The sequence below is a fragment of the Thermobia domestica genome, chromosome 15, assembly GCF_964235325.1.
Source record: "Thermobia domestica chromosome 15, izTheDome1.hap1.1, whole genome shotgun sequence".
Classification (NCBI taxonomy): Eukaryota; Metazoa; Arthropoda; class Insecta; order Zygentoma; family Lepismatidae; genus Thermobia; species Thermobia domestica.
This window is the reverse complement of record NC_137468.1, coordinates 30,854,144-30,876,184: the sequence shown is the minus strand read 5'-3', so window position 1 is coordinate 30,876,184 and position 22,041 is coordinate 30,854,144. Positions and strand designations below refer to the sequence as shown.

Genomic DNA, 22,041 nt, shown 5'->3' with positions numbered 1-22,041 from the left:
CACTCCTCTGTCCCATTTACATCCGTAACCATCCCCCTCCTGCGCTGTCCAACTTTGACCACATGCAGGGGAAAACGAAGGAAAAGGAGGGGTGCCATTTGCTTTGACGGTATTTCAGCAACAACCCCATCTGTTGCCAAAATAAGGAAACACTTTGCACTGCGATATCTTCGATTTGTCAAGGTCACTTGACTCCCGCGGACTCTTAACAATCGGTTTTCAAATTTGAGTTCAGCATCTCTGATTTACCAGCAAGTTCTCAAAGTCATGGCCTCTCTGTGAATGATATTGTCAGGAGTGTATTTTGAGGAGATTCAACTGTATCTCAAAAACGAAAACAGTAATCCACACACGGTCTTTAGATTCAGAATCAGCACTCTCGATTTATTTGGAAGTTGTAAATGTCATGACTTGTCTGTGAATGGTATTGTCATGAGAATATTTTGGAGAGATTCGACTGTTTCTTGAGAACAAGAAAAGGTATGCACAAGGGATTTGAGGTGTGGAATTAGCGTACTCAGATTTAGCCGCAAAACTTGTCATGCAGGAATATCTTGGGTTGGTTACTATAAATATAAAATATGTACATATGTATACCTTTTATTCTCCGGTTATGGGACAGAAAAGCTGTGTTTGCACTTATTATACGGCAAGAAATTTTACTAATCGCTATTTAGTACAAGAATTATAGGGAAATACATGGAGTAAACCTGTTAAACGTTTAATTGTTATTTAGAACAATAGTAAGAGAAAAATCGAACATGGAATAAAAGCGTTAAACTTTAAATTGCTATTTAGACGAAAATCGAACATGGAATAAACGTGTTCAACTTTAAATTGCTCTTTAGAACAAGAATTAGAGGAAAATCTAACATGGAATAAACATGTTCAACTTTAAATTGCTATATAGAACAAGAATTAGAGGAAAATACATAGAACAAACCTGTTAAACGTTAAACCTTATTTAGAACAAGAAATAATGTTAAACTGTTATTTAGAACAAGAATTAGAGGAAATACGAACATGGAATAAATATGTTAAACTTTAAATTGCTATATAGAACAAGAATTAAGAATTAGAGGGAAATATTAATTTGGCATAAACATGTTAGACGCTAAACTGATATTTAGAACAAGAATTAGAGCAAAATACATAGAAAAAACGTGTTAAACGTTATATTGCTATTTAGAACTAAAATTAGAGGAAAATATGAACATGGAATAAATGTGTTAAAAATTAAATTACTATTTAGAACAAGAAATAGGGGAAATATGTGGAGTAAAGCTATTAAAAGTTAATTTGAAGTTAATCGTTAGGTTAACAGAATTCGTATTTATAATAAAGACTATTGCTACAGTCAGAGACGGACGATTTTTTACAATTGGGAAACACATAACTAGTTTTAGGTCATTCATCTATAATTTTTAAAAAATAAAATATCGTAGCTACCTTCCTCGCTGGATCTGGAGCCATATTGGTCCTTTTCAGTGTCCACGTTCCTTTACGACTTCGGAAAATACAACACTAAAGATTTAAACATTCTTCGGTAGGTATCAAAGGAACAACAGTGAGAGCTACTAGGTATTTTTTTTCCTCCTCCACACGTATCATTCTATTGAAATGGTTGATTTCGATCCGTTATCGGCGTGGTCCGTTATCGCCGTGGTCCGTTATCGCCATGGTCCGTTATCGGCGAAACGAACTGTAAAAAGAAAGTTGAGGTATAGGAATACTCCTTTAAGTACTAATGGCGCGTTCATTTCGCCGATAACGGAGGATGGTAAAACATTGATATTTAGATAGATCGCATACTAATTCCTGTGTAATTCCTTAAACCGCTTGGGATAGGTCCTATAGTTTCTAAGGCAAGGCGTTTTGAAACATGATTTTTCGAATTTTCGGCGGTTCATAACTCTGAAAGGAGACCTATGGTTATCAGAACTTTTTTCTTTCATTTCATATAAGGAATCACCTCCCAAAATTTTTCTCTATATATATATGGCACAAAGTGAGTAGTTTCAGGGCTAAGCTCATCCAAAATCAAAAAAGGGAAAACTCATCGAAGCATCCGTTATTTCGAATATGATGAATTGTGGAGCTTACGGTAAGGAAGTCACACATATTCTATTCAAAAATGTATAGCCCTATTTTAGCAACATGCATGGATGCACAAGGAACCCCCACAAGGGTTAAGGAATTTCCAGACATGCTACTCCTGAAGGTGGGTCCAAAATAAGTAAAAAGGTAAGCTTTGACAACAGAGAACATAAAATATGTCGCAAAATTCCGAAATGTTATAGAGCGCCTGCTCCAGTTTCTCATTTCGAAATAATGTGTGTTACGGTAGGGTTTTACAGGCAAGGTTGCGCGCATGAGTTCTTTTTTTTTTTTTGGGGGGGGGGGGTAGAGGGTAAACATATTTTTCATTGAAAATGGCACAACTGGACTGTAATTATATCACAATGATTCTTTTAAGAACGTTAAATTGAATAAAATTTAGTCAACAAAGAAAATTGTCTTGGTTTTGTCATGACCAACTTCAGTCTCCTTTAATACTTAAAATTTAAAAAAAAAAAGAAGAAGAAAAAGAAAGCAAGAGAACAAATTTCAATGAATTTTGTCCAAGCATTTGCGAGGCGGGAGAACCACTGTGCTGCGATGTGCTTCCACACTTTTGGACTTCCCTAGCTCCGAAACTATGCACCCATATAGTTTGTATGACAACAATAGTTCCACAATATGAAACGAAACAATCTTAATGAGCCATGGTAGCTCAGTGGTAGATTATAGAGTGTTCATTTCTAGTGCGTAGAAACCCCGGTCGGATCCAGCTCCCGCCTAGTTGTCTTTGGAGTAGACATAGAGTGTGAGAACGCGTTCTCTCTGATTCCCTCGTTTTCTCCTACTTTCTTCATCCACCACTTATCATCACCGTCTCCCTTAGTCTCAGAACATAAATGAGGGCCGTTAATATCAAAGAAAGAAAGAAAGAAAGAAATCTCCTTGTTAGTTTAATATCAACCACAGTTCAATAATAACGAGCAATTGAATGGCAACAACTTTGGCAGTGAAGCGTTATAATTTAACTGGGGATAATGCTTAATTTTCGTATAAAATAATAGCAGCAATTAAACCTTATTTATCCTTCATTTGATTTTGAGTCATATAGCGGAAAAAAAAAGTCATTGGATCGGTATCAAATTTGGCATGGTAGTAGATCTTATAAAGGTGTGAAATACGTATTGTTTTGTGCTGGCTTTCAGTTCCTGAGTTATCAGCTGTAAAAGTTTGAGTTATATTAGAGAACGAAAAGAAAGAAAAAAAAACGTATTCATCCAATCGGAATCCTACTTGTAAAAGTTATCTTGTTAAATAGTTACCTAAAACTTCAAATTAGTCTATTACCATGTTAAATTTGATACCGGTCCGATGAGTTTTTGTTGTTGTAGCTGTATGACTCAAAATCAAATGAAGAACAAATAAGGGTTAAATGCTACTATTATTATTTTATAGGAAAATTAAGCATTATCCCAGTTAAATTACAATGCTTCACTGCCAAACATGCCATTCAATTGCTCGTTATTATAGAACTATGCTCATATTAAAATAACGATCAATAACATTTTTTTTTTAAAGTTAAATGTCCGACGATTGTGTTTCGAGACTAAGGTAGACGGTGATGATGAGTGGTGGAATGAAAAAATTGGGACAAAATGGGAAAATCCAAGAGAATTCACGCTCACGCTGTTTGCTCACTACAAAGCCAACTTGGCGGGAGATAGGATCAGACCAGGGAGGGTTTCCACGCATTACTGAGTCTCCATCCCGGCGAAATTAAAATACCGCTAATTTTACAGTAATTATGTGATATCTTCAATAATTAAAATATGGAACAAGAGCGCCCTAGACAATATTATTTTGCGTGAGGTACCGTTATCACAAGTCACCTAGTGGCTTTACGTTTTCAGCTGGTTAGAAACGCGAAAATAAATTCCGATTTTCAAAATGGCTCGAAATCGAAAGCAGATAAGTGAGTCGTGATAACGGTTTCTTATGTAAAATAATATTGTCTAGGGCGCTCTTGTTCCATAGTTCGATTATCTTTTATCTATTTGAAGATATCACATAATTACTGTAAAATTAGCGGTATTTTAATTTCGCCGGGATGAAGACTCTTAAGAAAACCACAGAATGCTTAATTTGAAACCATTTTTCAGTACATGAATTTGTTTACTCTAGCAGTACATCAAGATGATTAATTACTATTATTACCTTCATCAACAACCGTTGGTGTCAAGTGGGAGAAGTTCCTTCTACTGTGTATTCGTATGTAGATAGCGTGTTTAGATAAAGATATTGACTAAGCTGTTATTGCTACGCAGAAGATTAAATGGATTTTCACGTCCTCGAGTTAATAGTACTTATTAGTTCACACGCAAATATCAAATACTCGAAAGAAAAAAGCCGATATGTAATCAGCATGCAGGATTTAGAATGTATACGGGAAAGAATCACTTAAATTATCTCCAAAACTCAGTTTGTTTTTTTTAAAATCAAATTTGGAAACTGAACTACGCATAAATATAAGCGATGTTTAACAACGAGTATGTCCGTTCGCCTGTTTGTCTATCGACACGAATCAGAACAAAAATGGTTAAGAGAAAGCAAGAAAGGGTTTTGTTGTATATGGATTCAGCGACCCAAGAATATATTCCATCTTTATCTTAACCCTCTATTTCGACCGGAAGTGGTAGAAATCTACCATTTTCCGGTATCAATGTTAGTTACAATACAACAAAAACGTAGAAGGTAGCAAGAAACGATTTTTTTTTCGTGAATTCAGTATCTCAAGAATAGACTTTTACCTTGTCAAAACGATAAACAAGCTTGTTGAGGTCACAGTGGTTCAGTTGTAGATTGCTCACCTCTGGTGCGTTGGGTTCCTGGTTCGATTCCCGCTCACGCTAAGTGTACTTTTTAGTGTAAAAACACCATGTATTTGGTTTTCTCGGGGTTCTCCCGTTTCCTACCAGTTTCTTCGTTCCACCGTTACATTTATTTCTCATCATCACTGTCTCCTTTAGCCTACACACATAATCGTGGGACGTAAAACTGAAGATTTATTTGCTTGTATAACAAGTAAACATCTATCAGCATGCTAAATTTGACCCAGATCAAATGAGTAAGTACGGTTGAACTGCTTTTGGAAAAAATGTGACTAATTCAAATCCCAGATTTGATGGGTCATAACTCGGGAACCATGCCATAATATTTCACAAGTTTATATAGCAAACCAAGGTTTACCACCATGCCAAGTTTGATTCAGATTGGATGAGATCAGTCCACTTCATATGATATGTATTTTTTTAAAAAAAGTAGAAAACTATGAATAACCACGACTGGGGCTTGAATCTTCCGGAGTTGATGGGTACAAACCACCATGCGAGGTCAATACTCACAGTATAGACAGTTTCCCACAACACTTTTCACCTTCAAAAGGGCTGGATTAGGACCACGCAACCAGCCTCAGTTCATTTTTGCTATTGCTATTACATATATGCATAAATTGAACTAACTCTTTCACTTGTAAGTTTGCTTTAATAAATATAATCGGAGAGTAGCTCAAAGAAAAGGTGAACGTGAGTTCTTTTCAAGTTATGAATGTGTCATTAATTTAACTCTAAATTATCAAGAAAGCATACCGCGTGCCGGTCTTTTCGACTTTCGAGATTGTTTGCATAGAGTTGTGAGTAGTCTAATTTCAGTGATCGTAATTGTGATGGAAAAATAATGAAACTACGAGGAAAAAAATCCAACCACGAGAAATGTATTGTAATTTCATTAGTGGAAAAATACAAAGACATTATTGAATGTAAACAAACTGACTTGGATCAACGAAGTTTAAACCCCCAAATTCAGCCGTTCAAGCTAAAACCAAGTTTCTCCACCATTTGACCGAGACTTAACCTTGAACGTTGTTGGTGCAACAGACATTTTCACCGAGCTTGGTTATGTCCCTCGTTCAACTTTGTTGATGCACACGGCCAATGAATATTAACTTGAACCTAGGTCACATTTTCTTTAAAAAACTTTTATCCTGACTTGATCTTTTTCTTTTTCAAATTATGAATTTTTTGCTAGAAATTGGCTCATCTTTTTCTCTTTGAATGTGAGTTGAAAGTATGAACTTATATATTTTTGAAAGTATGAACTTAATTCATATTTTTTGAGCGTGAATTTGATTCACATTTTTCATTTCGAGTATGAGTTGAGCTGAGATTCTTTTCAAATTGTATAGTATTGTATTTTCGTCCTTTTTTCATACATTTAGCACTGTATTACAATGCATCTGAAGTGGTCACCTCATTTATATATAAACACAAAAGTAAAAGAAACAATAATAATAATGTATGCTAACTTATTGGATCGAAATCCGGAACATACAATAAGTTAATAATTATGGTGGTTACATTTTGCATATCATTATTTAAAACATGAAGCTAGAGTAAGTAATTATTACTTCATTTCCAGTTATCTCCCTTACGGAGATTTATAATGGAAGTCCCGGCCTTAGAGCCCCGTGGACTACTTCACTAAATTTGTTTTAAATAAATTGTTTGAAATAAGAATATGTACTATACGATGGCACGTGCCAAAATGGCCGACTTTGCCTGTTTTAAATATAAATGTTTATAACACTGTTAATGCAATAAAGAAGGATAAGGGCGAATGAACATATTGAAAATGAAAAAAAAAAGGTGTATTAAAATTGTAACAAACAATAAAATTGTCAAAAGTAATGAAGTGTAAATATTAAAAATTGAATTAAAATTGATAGCAAAGCTCCCCAATACTTAGCGTTTACAGCGCCATCTCTTATCCATCTAATTATTACTTGCAGTGTATGTAGAAATCCTTGCATATATGTAATATATGTAATATATGAAATAAAAATTATATTGTATAAAACATATTAAGAAGTTTTATTCCAATGTTAAAATCATTTAAATAATCAAAAAAATATGAAAATACTTCATTAATTACGTGATATGGGAATCTAAATTAAACAAAAAAATATAGACAAACAGTATTAATGTGTTGTTAGTTAATGAGGTTCTCAGGTAATCACGTAGCATTGGAAGTCATTAGAAAATAAGCAAAACAAAAGAGAACCTAAAGGTTCACAATAATGTTAATTATCAAATATAAAAAGAGGCACGAGAGACCAGGCACTGATTCAGGTTTAAAATTCGAATTGAGATACAGATCCACACTAGGATTCACAGCCTGACTCGGATATGAGTGAACAACGTAAAACTGGACAACCGCTATTCATCTTAATGTAAATTGTATTTTTCATCCTTGTATATTAAATACTGTCACTTAAGAGTTCTAAGTTTCACGTTTTGCTTTCCTGCGTGATGGCAGAAAGTTGTTTTATTTTTTTTTCTGGCATTTGTCTTTAGTTTTATGTAAATAAAAGCCTTGTATTTTGTAGAGAAAAAACCGCTAGTCTTTTGATTTAACTTTACCTTTTTTATAATTCAATATATGCCAGGCAGAGATACTTTTCTGTGGAGTATTTACCTCCAATGACTAATTAAAAATTCTAAATCCTAACAATTACACTATTTAAACACTAATCCGAAAAACAAGTAATGACACTGATTTACTGTATATCATGTAAAATTTTAAAGTAGTTAGCAATTCATGTATTCCTCTACCGAGTAAAAGCAGTGTTGTAATAAATATTTTTGGAGTTCTTTTTCGGAATTTCTCTGGGAATGTAACAACAGAGTCCTGACAAGGGAACATCTTATATTGATAGCATTGTCCAATCAAACAATGCACAATCTGTAGAGGAGTGAAGAAAAATGAGAAACTTTTACAGGCCGACACCCAGAAACACAGGAGGTACAGAGGAAAGAAGGATCTAGAATCATGTGAAGACAGCAATGCAAAAGATACACTGACGCAGAAAGAACTTCAAAATGATTAAAATAATCAAAATGACATTTACGTAACAGTATAGTAAGCAAACATTGTACCCACAGACATGCTCAATAACATCATATGTAATACAGTGTTGCCAACGGAGCACAAAATGAGGTTTTGTTAAATGGCACGGATCAGAAATTATAAAATCTAGCAAATATAATTATGAGTAGAACCATACCTACGAAGTCTTAATATTATATATTCTTTGATTTTCTCCCAATATTATCTTTTACTTTGTATTTCCGCTCATTTTAACTGTTCACGTTCTAAACGAGCTAAGGTCGTGGAAGACATATCGCCAGGGCTGGATCTATGAAACATTGCGCCCGGGACAAAGACATATATCTGCTACCTTCTTCCCAATTTTGCATCAAAGTGACGCCTCCCACATACTCTCAACCTGCTGCGCCCCTTTGATACCCCCTAGATCCAGCTCTGCATCTAGCTTAATGTAGGATTCCAACTATTACTATGTTGCAGAACGTTCCAATCGGAAATCGAACATGTGCACCAGTAGCGAGCCTGCGGACCACTTGATCATCCAAGGGCATGAATCATTTCAGCATATGTGTTGTATTTTGGTACTATTCTGACATTTTCCTTTCGCAATAATGCTTCGACACTGCGATTTGTCCGTCATTTTTGTACTTCAGTGATTATATTCTTGTTTGTGGTCTCATTTTTTGGTTTTAACTAGTTCGAATAGTGTACTGTATGTACACTTCTACATCCGAGATTTATATAGGAATTCATATAGGCATATCTTCAAACGTTGGCAACACTGTACATCACGACTCCACAGGTATGGTTCTCATAATTAGATTTGTTAGATGCTATAATTTGTGTTCCGCGCCATTTAACAAAACTTCATTTTGTGCTCCGTTGGCAACACTGCATTACATATTGAGCATGTCTGTGGGTACAATGTTTGCTTACTATACTGTTGTGTAAATGTCATTTTGATTACTTTAATCTTTTGAAGTTCTTTCTGTCAGTGTATCTTTTGCATTGCAATCTTCACATGATTCTAGATCCTTCTTTCCTCTGTATCGCCTATGTTTCGGGGTGTCGGCCCGTAAAACTTTGGATTTCTCACTTTTCTTCACTCCTCTATTAATTGCACATTGTTTGATTGGACAATGCTACTATCAATATAAGATGTTCACTTGTGATCCTTTTTATCTCTGGAAATTTATTGTAAAGCATAATACCCATGTATTTACACCCTTTTTCATTTAATACAGTTTCTATGTTCTACAATAGAAAAGTTTTGTTTGTTTCTTGTGTCTTGATTATGAACTTTATGTTGAATTTAGCTCAAATATTCCACTTTGAGCGCGAGCTTATTATTTTTCACTGAGAGTATTATTAATTGAGCCCAGATTCTTCTTAAATCATGAATTATAACCTGAACTTGTGTTTTAGCTCACACTTTATTTTATTTTGAGCGTGAATTGAGTTTATGTCCGTCTCAACTTAACCAATTTAACTATCAATTTAGCTCAAATCACTTTACATTAAGTGTCATTTTCAAGATATAAATTTGGGGTGAACTTGTTTTATTGGATCAAAAGATCCAACATATTTCAATCAAAATTTTTCTTGTACGCCTGGAGAACTACATATAGTGTAGCCAAACCCAAACTATCACTTAACTCAGTATGATGTGCTTATTCCGTAGAAAATACGAAATCTCTATTTAGGGATCGTTCAAAAATTTGTAGCCTCTGATCCAATAACTAATTATAATTATTGGCCAAGATCGTAATTTTTTGATCCACTTTTGTATCATTTTCCAAAAACTCTTGTTTTGACTAAGAAATTAACAAAGGATGAAAAGTACCGTATAATCCGGATTCTAATTATGATTGTCATTTGCATTGTTGTTCCACTTCAAGGCTTTATTACTATATATAAACATTTTATATATATATATATACATTGACGAAGAATATGAATTCCTTTCTTCAGTACAGTCTCTCGAAAGTGTTTTCATTCTTAATGGTTATATCCTAAATAAAGATGTCTCTGTGTAACATTTTGAACACTAACGTTTATTCATATCTTAACAGTCATCGTTGAGATCCTTTCAAGGACACAGGTCACTTTCCTTTGCTAGGAGAAAATGCAATGCTAAAAAAGTAGAATAAGAATGCAATAAAATATGTGTATAATATGAGATGATGGGAAAGGAAGAAAACATTTAGTTAAGACAAAAGGTTATTATGTGATATTGCATATCACGTCACGACAGAACTGAAAGCAAATATATTGTAGAATTATTCATGGAATCAGGGATTATTGTGTGATGCTGTAAGTATTTCACACCATTGCGCTCATTTTGTGTCAGTGTTTTCCCCTATACTCGAATGACATCCATTTAGCAAAACCATTTTCTTATTAACATAGATAAATAATTAACCGAGATGTATTACTTCCTTTTCTGACAGTTACTTTCTTACTTTGGACAAAGGGATCACCACAACACTTCAAGCACTTATTGCGACTTGAGAACTTCTACATTATATATATATATATGTGTGTGAATATTTCAGTATAACGTCCCTCGATTATACCCTTTAGGCTAAGGGAGACAAGATAAAAAGCAAGTGAATGATGATTGGGAGAATTGGTGGAATGAGAACGTGGGAGGAAACGGGAGTACTTCGAGAAAACCTACAGACACGATGTTCTCCACCACAAACTTATTTGGCCGGGGTTCGAATCAGGGGCGGATCCAGGACGAATTCTGGGGGGCGGTAGGTTGTCATACTGCTACTTTTAAGGGCTCCAAACTTTGGGATGGGTTTTATTTATATATATAAAATAAGAAAGTTTCCTCTTCTGGGGGGGTGATCGCCCCCTGGATCCGCCCCTGGTTCGAATCACGGACCCCACGCACCAGCCCCCCGACAATATTATAAGTGTAGAACGGGGGGAAAGGCCCAATTATGATGAAATATATGGTACTTATCGTTAAAGCTCATTAAACTGTTCAAAATGATATGGTGAATAAGAATTCTCATGTGTAGTTTTTGAGAAATTGAGATAAACAATTTTTGTATACCTAAAAGTTGGTATTGTAAGAGGATAACCAGGCCACATACTAAAGTGAAACTAATCTTGAAGTAGAACTTTATTAAGTTTGTCATGATCACACTAGCTAGATTACATTGTACAGTACCGGTACTCAATGAGGTTTAATTCAAAAATATGATTAATTCTAAAACTGAAATATTTTGTAATTTTTATAATGAGATATGTATCAATCTAAATAAACAACATTTAGCTAAACAAAATACGATGATTGAGGGTAAATTTCCATAAGCAATTTTCGAAAAAGTCGAGAAAAAATAATTTTATAGCACTGAAAAGTATGTAATTCGTTCTCAATAACAGCCAATTTTGTATAATAGGTTCTATCGGTAACACTTCCGTGGTTCTCTATTGTTTACTTAGAAAATGCTATGGATACAATCTATTACGATTTATGAAAGGGGAGATACGGGGTTCAGTGGCAGTGTGCTTACCTCTGATGCGTAGGGTCCATGGTTCGATCCCCGGATATTTAAGTTTGTGATGGACAGTATCGTGTCTATGGAAATTTTCAAACATTTCAAAAATTTTGAAAATGTTTGAAAAACTATAAGTAGTTTTCATTGAGGTTGTACATTGCAATTTGAAATAGTCTTCCAGACTACAAAATGTTTACAATTTCACCGTTAAACATCAGGAAAAGAATGTATATTTGTCTAGATGCCAGCCCAAATAAATTTTGCACCCATCGACAACCGACGACCGCTTGGAAAAGGAAACTGAGAGATTCATTCCCTATTAATATGGTAACTCAAATCCTACTCAGGCTTAGGATTGAAAGTGTTAAGAGCCATTCGTCCTTCTACTTCTTCTTCTTCTTCCTTTTTTCTTCTTCCTTCCTTCTTCTTCTTCGTCCTACAATTGACCGATCGGAGATATGATCCGGGTGGGGGATTCCATAGCTCCAGGAAAGAATTCCCCCCACGGGTAACCCCCGATGGAAATTATGACCTACTACCTAGGCATAGAAACTAGTCATGTTTTCTATTTTCTCCACTAATATTTTCCTGTATTTGATATAGTTCACTTCGTTCCAATCACCACGCTACGTCAACACCAAGAACTCCGAGCAAATCATTCCCAACTGGATACTCTGTGACGTCACAGTTTGATGTTCCTATTTGTAGTAAACCACACGGAGAAAACAAGGAGTAGGCAGAAAATTGACGCTGAGGAATAGCAACGGTGACAGGCAGAAAAGAACATCAATGCTTTAATCGATGGTTTTGTAAGCGTGTTATTCATAGATCATTATTGAATACTCGTATATTGCCAACAAATGTTTGTCCTATTCCTCTTTCTCGTCTTCACTACTCCTTTGCTCTGTCCTTTCCTCTGGCCGTGCTTCTACATCATATATCGGCCAGCTGGAAAAGGCTCCTTTATGCTTTTACCGTGAATGAAGCTCGGAACCATGAGCACAAACTCATTCACAGTGTTTCTTCCAGACATGTTTTCTGGGGGATACTGCCCCCCGGAGCTCTGAGAGTGACACCCGGAGGACACCAAAATAATACGTCTATAATATAATAATAAATAGAATAGTACCAGCAGTGCCCTCGGAACATTTTTTCTGAAAGAACGACTGCTCACTCACACATGATTTGGCTACGATTTTACAAAAATAATAAAACGTAACCAATAAACTATACGAAATTTAGCAAAGGTTTCGTTGCCATTGGCAACCCTAGGAGCAACAGATTGTAAAATAATGGAGAATTAAAGAACAAAAAGCTAACCTCCTGGAGATCAACCATAGAGGAACAAACCATTGTGGTTTCAATATTATGTATTTAAAAAAAAATCCTTATTGTTTTCATATAACAAAAAAGTGTGAGAAACTAACGGAATTTTTCGTGTGCGTGTTATGACATGACCTTCTTCAATTCAATGAAGAAAGAAGAGGAGAGAATACATTATTTGAATGGATGAAAAGAAAACCAAACCTCGAAAAGGAACCGAAGCATACACACACACACACACACACACACACACACACACACACACACACACACACACACACACACACACACACACACACACACACACACACACACACACACACACACACACACACATTCATTGTTTGGAATATTTCGTTCAGTAATCAAAACTGGCATCCAAAAAGAGTTCTTGTTAAGAATGTAATGCTTTAAAATGTATTTATTTATTTATTTATTTATTTATTTATTTATTTAATATTATTATTTTAGTTAAATATGTGTATTCATACAAAGAATTAACGATCATGTCACTATAGAAAGAGCCCACGCTGGGATAAATTTCTAATTGCACTTTCCATACTAATTTGAAGATGCTGAATCCAATGGGACTATGCCACAGGTAACAAGGGACAAATTTCTAATTTCGCTTCCTATACTAATTTGAAGATGCTGAATCCAATCGGACTATGCCACAAGTAACAAGGGCCAAATTTCTAATTATGCTTCCTATACTAATTTGAAGATGCTGAGTCCAATGGGAGTTGAGTTGATTTTGAGTTTAACGTCCCTTTCAGCAGCGAGGCTATGTGGGAAGTGGACCGACTGATTAACGTGGAATCCGAACCACATGAGCTCCCGCCGGGACGAATCCAATGGGACTATGCCACAGGTAACAAGGGCCAAATTTCTAATTGCGCTTCCTATACTAATTTGATGACGCTGAATCCAATGGGACTATGCCACAGGTAACAAGGGCCAAATTTCTAATTTCGCCTTCCACACTAATTTGAAGATGCTGAATCCAATGGGACTATGCCACTGATAACAAGGGACAAATTTCTAATTGCGCTTCCTATACTAATTTGAGGACGCTGAATCCAATCGCACTATGCCACAGGTAACAAGGGCCAAATTTCTAATTACGCTTCCTATACTAATTTGAAGATGCTGAATCCAATCGGACTACGCCACAGGAAACAAGGGCCAAATTTCTAATTGCGCTTCCTATACTAATTTGAAGATGCTGAGTCCAATGGGAGTTGAGTTGATTTTGAGTTTAACGTCCTTTTCAGCAGCGAGGCTATGTGGGAAGTGGACCGACTGATTAACGTAGAATCCGAACCACATGAGCTCCCGCCGGGACGAATCCAATGGGACTATTCCACAGGTAACAAGGGCCAAATTTCTAATTGCGCTTCCTATACTAATTTAAAGATGCTGAATGCAATGCGACTATGCCACAGGTAACAAGGGCCAAATTTCTAATGGCGCTTCCTATACTAATTAGAGGACGCTGAATCCGATGGGACTATGCCACAGGTAACAAGGGCCAAATTTCTAATTGCGCTCTCTATACTAAATTGAGGACGCTGAATCCAGTGAGACTATGCCACTAGTAACAAGGGTCAAATTTCTAATTGAGCTTTCTATACTAATTTTGAAGATGCTGAATGCAATGGGACTATGCAAGTGGCAACAAATGCCAAATTTCAAATCGGGCTTTTCATACTAATTTGAAGATGCTGAATTCAATGAGACTATGTCACTTGCAACAAGTGCCAAATTTCTAATTGCAGTTTCCATGCTAAGTTGAGGACGCTGAATTCAATGGAACTATTTTTATACATGCGCATCCATGGGGTCCCTAGAGACTCAAATTTGGGATACAAATAAATATAAATATCCCAACTTTGTGATCATGTTTCTCATGACTCGATGGACGGACATGTTTGAAAATAATTCCATTCAATTCAGGGTCCTCAAACTAGTATAAAATGTGCAATTCGATATGTAACGAAGTATACGCATTTTCAGTATTGCCATAATCGGTTTTCCAAAGATCTCAATTTTGAGATCATTCTTGTTGTGATCCTATGGACGGATATGTGTATAAAATAGCTGCATTGAATTCAGCATCCTCCAATTAGTATGAGAAGCATAATTAGAAATTTATGGCAAGCGTGGGCATTTTTTTACTGGTGGCAAGGGCATACCCACGAGATCGGAGTCTACAGGCTCTGGACCCCCCAAACTTCCTAACTCAACATACATTTGTATATTTTCTCAATACAATTACACTTGTTTAACAGGGAAATGATTGATGTAGGATGAAAATTTGATTTTACGCTTCATCTGTACTCTTTCTCTTATATATATATATATATATATATATATATATATATATATATATATATATATATATATATATATATATATATATATAAAACAATCTGGTTCTATCATTTTATTTCTGAAAATATAGGTGGAAGTATTTTACAATTACAAATCATCTTTTCGGGTGCAGAATAATACCCGTTCAATTCTACATACACGTAGTGGCTTATAGTACTGGACTCCCCTCCAAAGGTTCAACCACTCCCAACAAAAATTTCTGGATGCGCGCCTGACTGGTGGTATGATCGTATGAAAGATATTAAAAAAAAAAAAAAAAAAAAAAATATCCTCCTCAAACAAAATTCACCCGAGCCTTTGGCACTGTCTGTTAGGCCTTTATTTGTACCTGTAATACAAAGTAATTTCAAAACTCTTTCCAAAGTAATGCCATTAGTTCCAGGCAGTGGCGTATTTAGGGGGGGTGCTTCCGGGCTTAAGCCCCCTCGAAATCTTCCTTACTATAGTAAAGTATATGAAATATCTTGCAGAATTTTCACATTTTCTGGCAAAGCCCCTCGAAACAAAATCGTAAATACGCCACTGGTTCCAGAATTATCTTTTTTTTTTTTTTTTTTTTTTTTACGTCTACCTTAAATTTTGTATATAATAATGAAAGTAAACTATTGGTGGATGTGAATCTATTGATAGCGTTCGGCAGTACACGATCTACATACCAGTAATTGTTACAATTTGTGCATCTTGGTCTATATAGTAAGCTAAATTATATGTTCAAAGCATTGCTTTACATCTACATCAAATATGTGTATTGTAGGACTTTTTATTTGGACAGTTCTAATAGGCAATATACTCAGTACATTCGTACATTGTGATATTTCGTGAAATGTTAGTAGCCGCGGGAGCATTTTCCTATTCGGATCAGAGCATGACATTTCTGATAATAATATTGGCTAATCTATGATTATTTAACTATAATTAGAAAACTTGATTAAAATTGTGATAGATAACAAGCATAATATAACGCAGGAGCTGACTGCATGAGTGTTCCTGTACTCAAGCACCCAGCGGATTTTCAACGAACTTAAAAAGTTCGTTACTGAATTATCTATGTCTGTATGTCTGTCCGTCCGTCTGTTATTTGAGATTTTTTTCAATTTTGAGTCCTCCATAAAAATAGAGAATCAAAAATTATCTGAGAAAGTGATGGAATTTTTTGCGTCACTCTTACCGTTCCCGAGATATTGAAACATAAAAAAAAAAAAAAAAAAAAAACGATTTCCGGAGTTTTAACGAGTCATATTTCGGGAACTGTAACTCATAGAGAGGCGATATTAGTGTTGATCAATACCTAAGAGGATGGTGAACATTTTGGTGCCAAATAGTAACCAGTGGCCACTGGACAACTAGCTACTGGCCAACTGGCCACCTTTCCTCAGATATTGGCCAAAAAAGTTTGAATTTTAGGAGATTGCCATATGCTGGGAACCGTAAGTCATACAGATATGATATTTTGCGAGAAAGAGAAGAAGGTGCGGATAAAAAGATTTACTTTTACATGTAGGAACAGTCACAGTTATCCTTCCCGCTCCATCTCTCCATTTTTTGTAAGTTCATTCTAGCAATGCTCTTTGTGCATTCTCAACTGTTTTCGTTTGAATCAATTTGGAAAATAATTTTACATGTAGTGTAAAAAGTGCATGTGACGCCAGGTTCGATTTCGATTTCATCTAGGGTGCATATGCATTGAATAATAATTATTAATTAATTTCTATTTTAGCCTCTTTGGGTATACGGTACATCGAAGATCAAGCGATGTAACATTATAAAACATCAATAATAATCCATACCCACAACCAAGTGTGGTTCTGTAGAATTATTTCTTTCAAAAACTCAAGAGATTGATGCTATTATTATGTCTTTTTTTAAAAATATACTGTATATATATATTAAAAAAACGTTTATATAAATCGAAGCAATATTAATAAATTACAAGATGATTGAGTCATTTTCAGTTTTCACTCATTTTTTTCTAAAATTTCAAATGTTTCAAAGATTTGATTATGATTATGATGATGATGATGATGATGATTATTATTATTATTATTATTATTATTATTATTATTATTATTATTATTATTATTATTATTATTATTATTATTATTATTATTATTATTATTATTATTATTATTATTGTTATTATTGCTTTGGCAAATATTGCTAAACACGTTTGAAATGGGAAAACAAATTCTCAATATTTAGTTTAAGTTTTACCTAACACAGAGTTTAAGTACTCGTGGTAAAAATTAATTAATTAAAGAATATTACAAACTCGCAATTTAAAATAATTTCACTGTTGATTTTATTTCAGTGGGCTGTATCCTTTGATGATGTTTCACATCTTTTAGGTGGAGACTTCCAGTTTGGGAATCACTGTGATATTTTCACCCTTATTTGTCAAGGGTTTGCTTTTAGAAGGTTGTGGCCTGTCACTGTTGACTTAGCACTTATAGTTTTGGCTATGTGCTAATTCATACAATCTAGTGCCTCCAGAACTATTGACTTTTTCATAACTAAATTACGTTAAGAAAAGACCTCTAATACCTTATAATAATGATTCAATAGCTCACTCACAAAATCTTCTTTCTTTCCAGTGGAGCAGTTTTTTTGAGTGACAAAAATAATTTAAGCTATTATTTATATATTGTTGAAAGTTTATAATAAACTCATGATATACCCGTCATAGTCTGGGTTCTGGCTGCCTCCCCCCAGATCCTTCTAGATCCGCCACTGTATCTTTCTTCTTAACTTTTGTAAGTTAAAGTTGTATTGAGGCTGCAAGTTATTTCAAAGGTCATGAAGTTCGTTAGAAATTAGAATTGTATTAGATAGAAATAATAGTTGCAGCACATACTGTAACTAAGATGGCATGGAAATAAATCTGAATCTGCCTAATAAAAAGTAGCAAAAACACAAAAATTGTCTAAATTGTAAAAGAGAGTCAGTTAAAAAAAAAGAATCGATGGTAGTTTAAAAACTCTTGAACTTATCTGAACATTTTGCTTACTCTCCATTATCTGTTTATATTCACATACGTACAGAGCCGTAGCTAGAGATTTCGGTGGTCGGGATGAAGTAGAATCTGATGCCCCCTACATTCATCTCACCAAACTTTTCCTCCTTTTTTTTTTTTTTCATATAAGAGAAGCAACTTTTGTTATGCTACGCTGAATTTTTATCAAGCTCCTTGGACAGATCATTGCAACAGCCAAAAGCGATCATTATGTATTCTTTTGCAAATAAGAGCTGCTTTCAAGAGGCTTATTTTGAGTTTTTGGTTAAACTTGACAAAACTATTTTTGGTTAGTATATAGATCCACTTGAAGAACAGTTATGGAAATTTACAACTATTTACGACGTTCCACACTATCGATAAGAAGTGAAATTTCAATACATTATAAATTATCTGTTTTTATACTGTTCGAAATGTTTTGTACGACGTTTTGTAGATAGATATGTTTTGTAGACAGATAGATAAAAGTATTACACAACTAGACACGAATACACGCACAAAAAATATCCTGGCGATACAAGTAGTTGATAGATGTATGATCCCAATGAATTCTTTAAGATAGAAAGCATTTCATATCTCAATGGAATAAAAAAAAATTAAAAATCACTGGTAGTGGTCAGTCTTTTAAAAAGACGAACTTCATTAGGTTAAAGTATGACCCCTTAAGCCCCTATTCTCCACTTGCTTCAAGTTCTAAAATATTATTATTCCCCTTGATAACCTTCATTTTTAATATTCCCGCGCAGCAGCTTGTGTGTGTCTTTTCACCCCTCTCATTGTCTTAACTTTATTCTCATAGTCGTGATTACTCCGATTGGGTAGAAAAGCAGTAGTAACCCATCACCATCAAAACGCCGAACACATATTTCAGATGATGACCGTTTCTGATTTTGATAACCCCCCTGCGCACACTATAAGTAATTATTCGGAATATTATAAGGGGCTAATACTTTTACGGGGCGTGCGTCATTTACTCTTTTCCAACACTTTTTCTCTCTTGCTCGTTCGTCGCCCTCTTGATATCAGCGCCCGAGGCGACGGTCCCGCTCATTCCTCCATAGCTACGGCTCTGCATATATGTATCTCTTGTTTACACAAAGCACTCCTTTTCTCAAAGCATGAGCCTAATTTTATAACATTTTGTAGCCCAACTCTAACTACTCGTAACATTTTAGTCTATTATATCTGTTAAAAATATTAAAATACGGAACGCGACTTTTTTTGATACGTACCCAAGCTTAAGCACTAGCTGGAAGAAAGAAAGAAAAAGAAATATCTGCTCCTATATAAGTAGGACAATTGTTCAAATAATAACTGAAATTGTTGTACTTCTAACAAAAATACAGAAACAGGCAGCGACCGTTGAATTACAGTAAATGCAGCAAGTTCTTATGTAATCTACTTTTAGTCTAGATATGTTTACGATAGAAAGAATAGAAATATACGAGTATGTTAAACTTTACATCTTTATTTGAAAAGATTTTGAATATCAAAAATTCAATTGTCAAATTCACAATTACCCGGATAAACAACAGAACGAACATGAATGGGCAATTGAAAATTTTGATAATGTGGAATAATTACCCACATAGCACACGACTTCCCTAGGATGTCCCATTTTGATACCAATTATCCCATATAGTTCCCGGGATTATCGGGATAATGAGTAGACATCGCATGGACGTTCTTCATGGGATGTTCTAAAGGATTTCCACGTAGGATGTCCACAGGACGTCCCGGATGGGACAGGAGATCCAAAGGAAATCCCACGCCGGCATACCTAGGACCACATTACTCCAAGATTTACCAGTGGATATCTTTTTGAGGTCCCGTTGAATATTCCGTTTTCCGGGATATTAGCCGACATCTGGATATCCCCGGAGGTCCCGGGAGCAAATTCAGATGATCCTGGGAGTCCCGCTGTCCATTAAGGATCAGTCTCGGACGTCCCGTGAAAAATATAAGTAAGAGAAATTTGTTATAAACACATAGGGGATATATGCTCTATGACTGTAAATTTGAATCTTACAAGTAGAAAGTACTCCGCGTGACAAACATACAGTAGATGTGACACTAAAATAAACTATTATTATTATTATTATTATTATTATTATTATTATTATTATTATTATTATTATTATTATTATTATTATTATTATTATTATTATTATAGAAACGTCTTTCTTGTGCGTCGGTTTTCTCGGGGTTCTCCCGTTTCCTCCCACTTTCTTCATTGCAACATTTCATTCATTATTCATCATCGCTGTCTTCTTTAACTTAGCCGATAAAATCGTGAGACGTAAAACTCAAATAATTCCATTTCATTTTTTCATCTTTCTTGTGTTCTGATTGTGTGATTTAACGGTAATATTTGGCAGCATATTTGTTACTGATTTGTTGAAATTTGACAAAATCTTATTATAATGGCAATGTTTGACATCATTTATTTATCACTGATTATTTGAAATTTGATTTTAAAAAAATCTAAATTTAACGACGACGTTGACAACGTTGATTTGTTAAAATTTGAGAAAATCTTAATTTAACGACAATATTTTGAATTATATTTAACAGTGATTCGTTCTAATCTGAGAAAATCTGGAAATTTATATGCAGCTTATCTGAAATTTTAGTTATTCGGATTCAACGTAACTTATCTGAAACCTATAACATAAAAACATGAGAGAAAACAAAATAGAGGGTAGTAAAGACAAAAACACGGACCGGTCTTTCCCGAAATTAAATTCATGTGTTTGATCCTAATTGTCAATCAGTATTTCATTGTCTATAAATCGTCATTTAAATCAAATTTAAATCAGTGACTCTTACCTGAACAAAACAGCAGCAAGGTTGAGCCAAGTTCCTTTGGCTTTACTGGAAGTCCTGGACCCCCTTTTCAGATGTCCATTCCGGGGTTTGGATGCACAAATGTTTCCCATGAAGAGAGTGGCAGCAACAACAAACAAGGACCAAGAAAATTGGCCACAACAATGACAACAACAATAAACACAATATAAAAAAAGAAAAAACTGTCGCTGATGCTCTTTTGTTAGCAGATCCAAAGAACAACTTGTTATGTTGTTTATGTTCTTGGCATCATTAAGTCAGCACTAGAATAATTGACTTGAAAGCGCCCTCTCTCTTTACACGACAAAGAAACGGAAGACGTAAAGAAGGCTTGAGAAGGGTCCTTGAGGATTCTGAAGCGATCTTCAAGTCACTGAAGGCAGACAATAACTAACTAAAAAGTGACTCTCTGTGAATGTAGGCGAGTGGCAGCGAAGGTGGTTCGCGAGAAAATTGTGTGTGCGCCCATCAGAGCGGAACACCAATAGTGTTTTTCAGGGCGTGTTACAGTCGTTGTTTATAATTACTGTTTACTGTAAGGAAACGACCTCTTAAAGACATCGGAAAACCGCTTTCAATCTATGAGACAATATTTAGTTTTATGTTTATGTTGTGTGTGTGTGTGTGTGTGTGTGTGTGTGTTTCAGCGAAGAATATGAGAGTGAGAAGGCGGAAGACTTTTTCCACATGTAAGGAAATCGCTCCAAGCATATGTGGGCAATGCATATATTACGCTATCCTGTTTTTTTTTTTCTACTATTCTTAGGAGAAATACCAGTTTGATAAGAAAAAAAAAATACGTAAATATTACTTTTATCTTCCTCCTACATAATAAAGTCATCAACCTTTTGCTATAAAAGACAAAGAAGAATACAGTAATCAAGGTGCAATCAAGGTGACTGGAGAAATGATTTTCGAAAGCGATTTTCTCTTAATTATAAAAGGACAAAATCA

At 34.9% G+C, this 22,041-nt stretch overlaps 1 protein-coding gene across 2 annotated transcripts in view; it reads right to left on the bottom strand.

Moving 5' to 3' along the window:
- Rala (Ras-like protein A) overlaps positions 1–21,331 on the bottom strand; it is a 120,513-nt gene extending 99,182 nt beyond the window's left edge. The window contains exon 1 of one of the 2 annotated variants that reach the window (XM_081741508.1): positions 21,070–21,331. In XM_081741508.1, coding sequence (XP_081597634.1) covers positions 21,070–21,179 — 110 coding nt within the window. In that variant the 5' untranslated portion in view covers positions 21,180–21,331. The remainder of the gene's footprint in view (positions 1–21,069) is intronic. The other variant, XM_081741507.1, reaches the window with a different exon arrangement.
- Between the last annotated feature and the right edge of the window lie 710 nt (positions 21,332–22,041).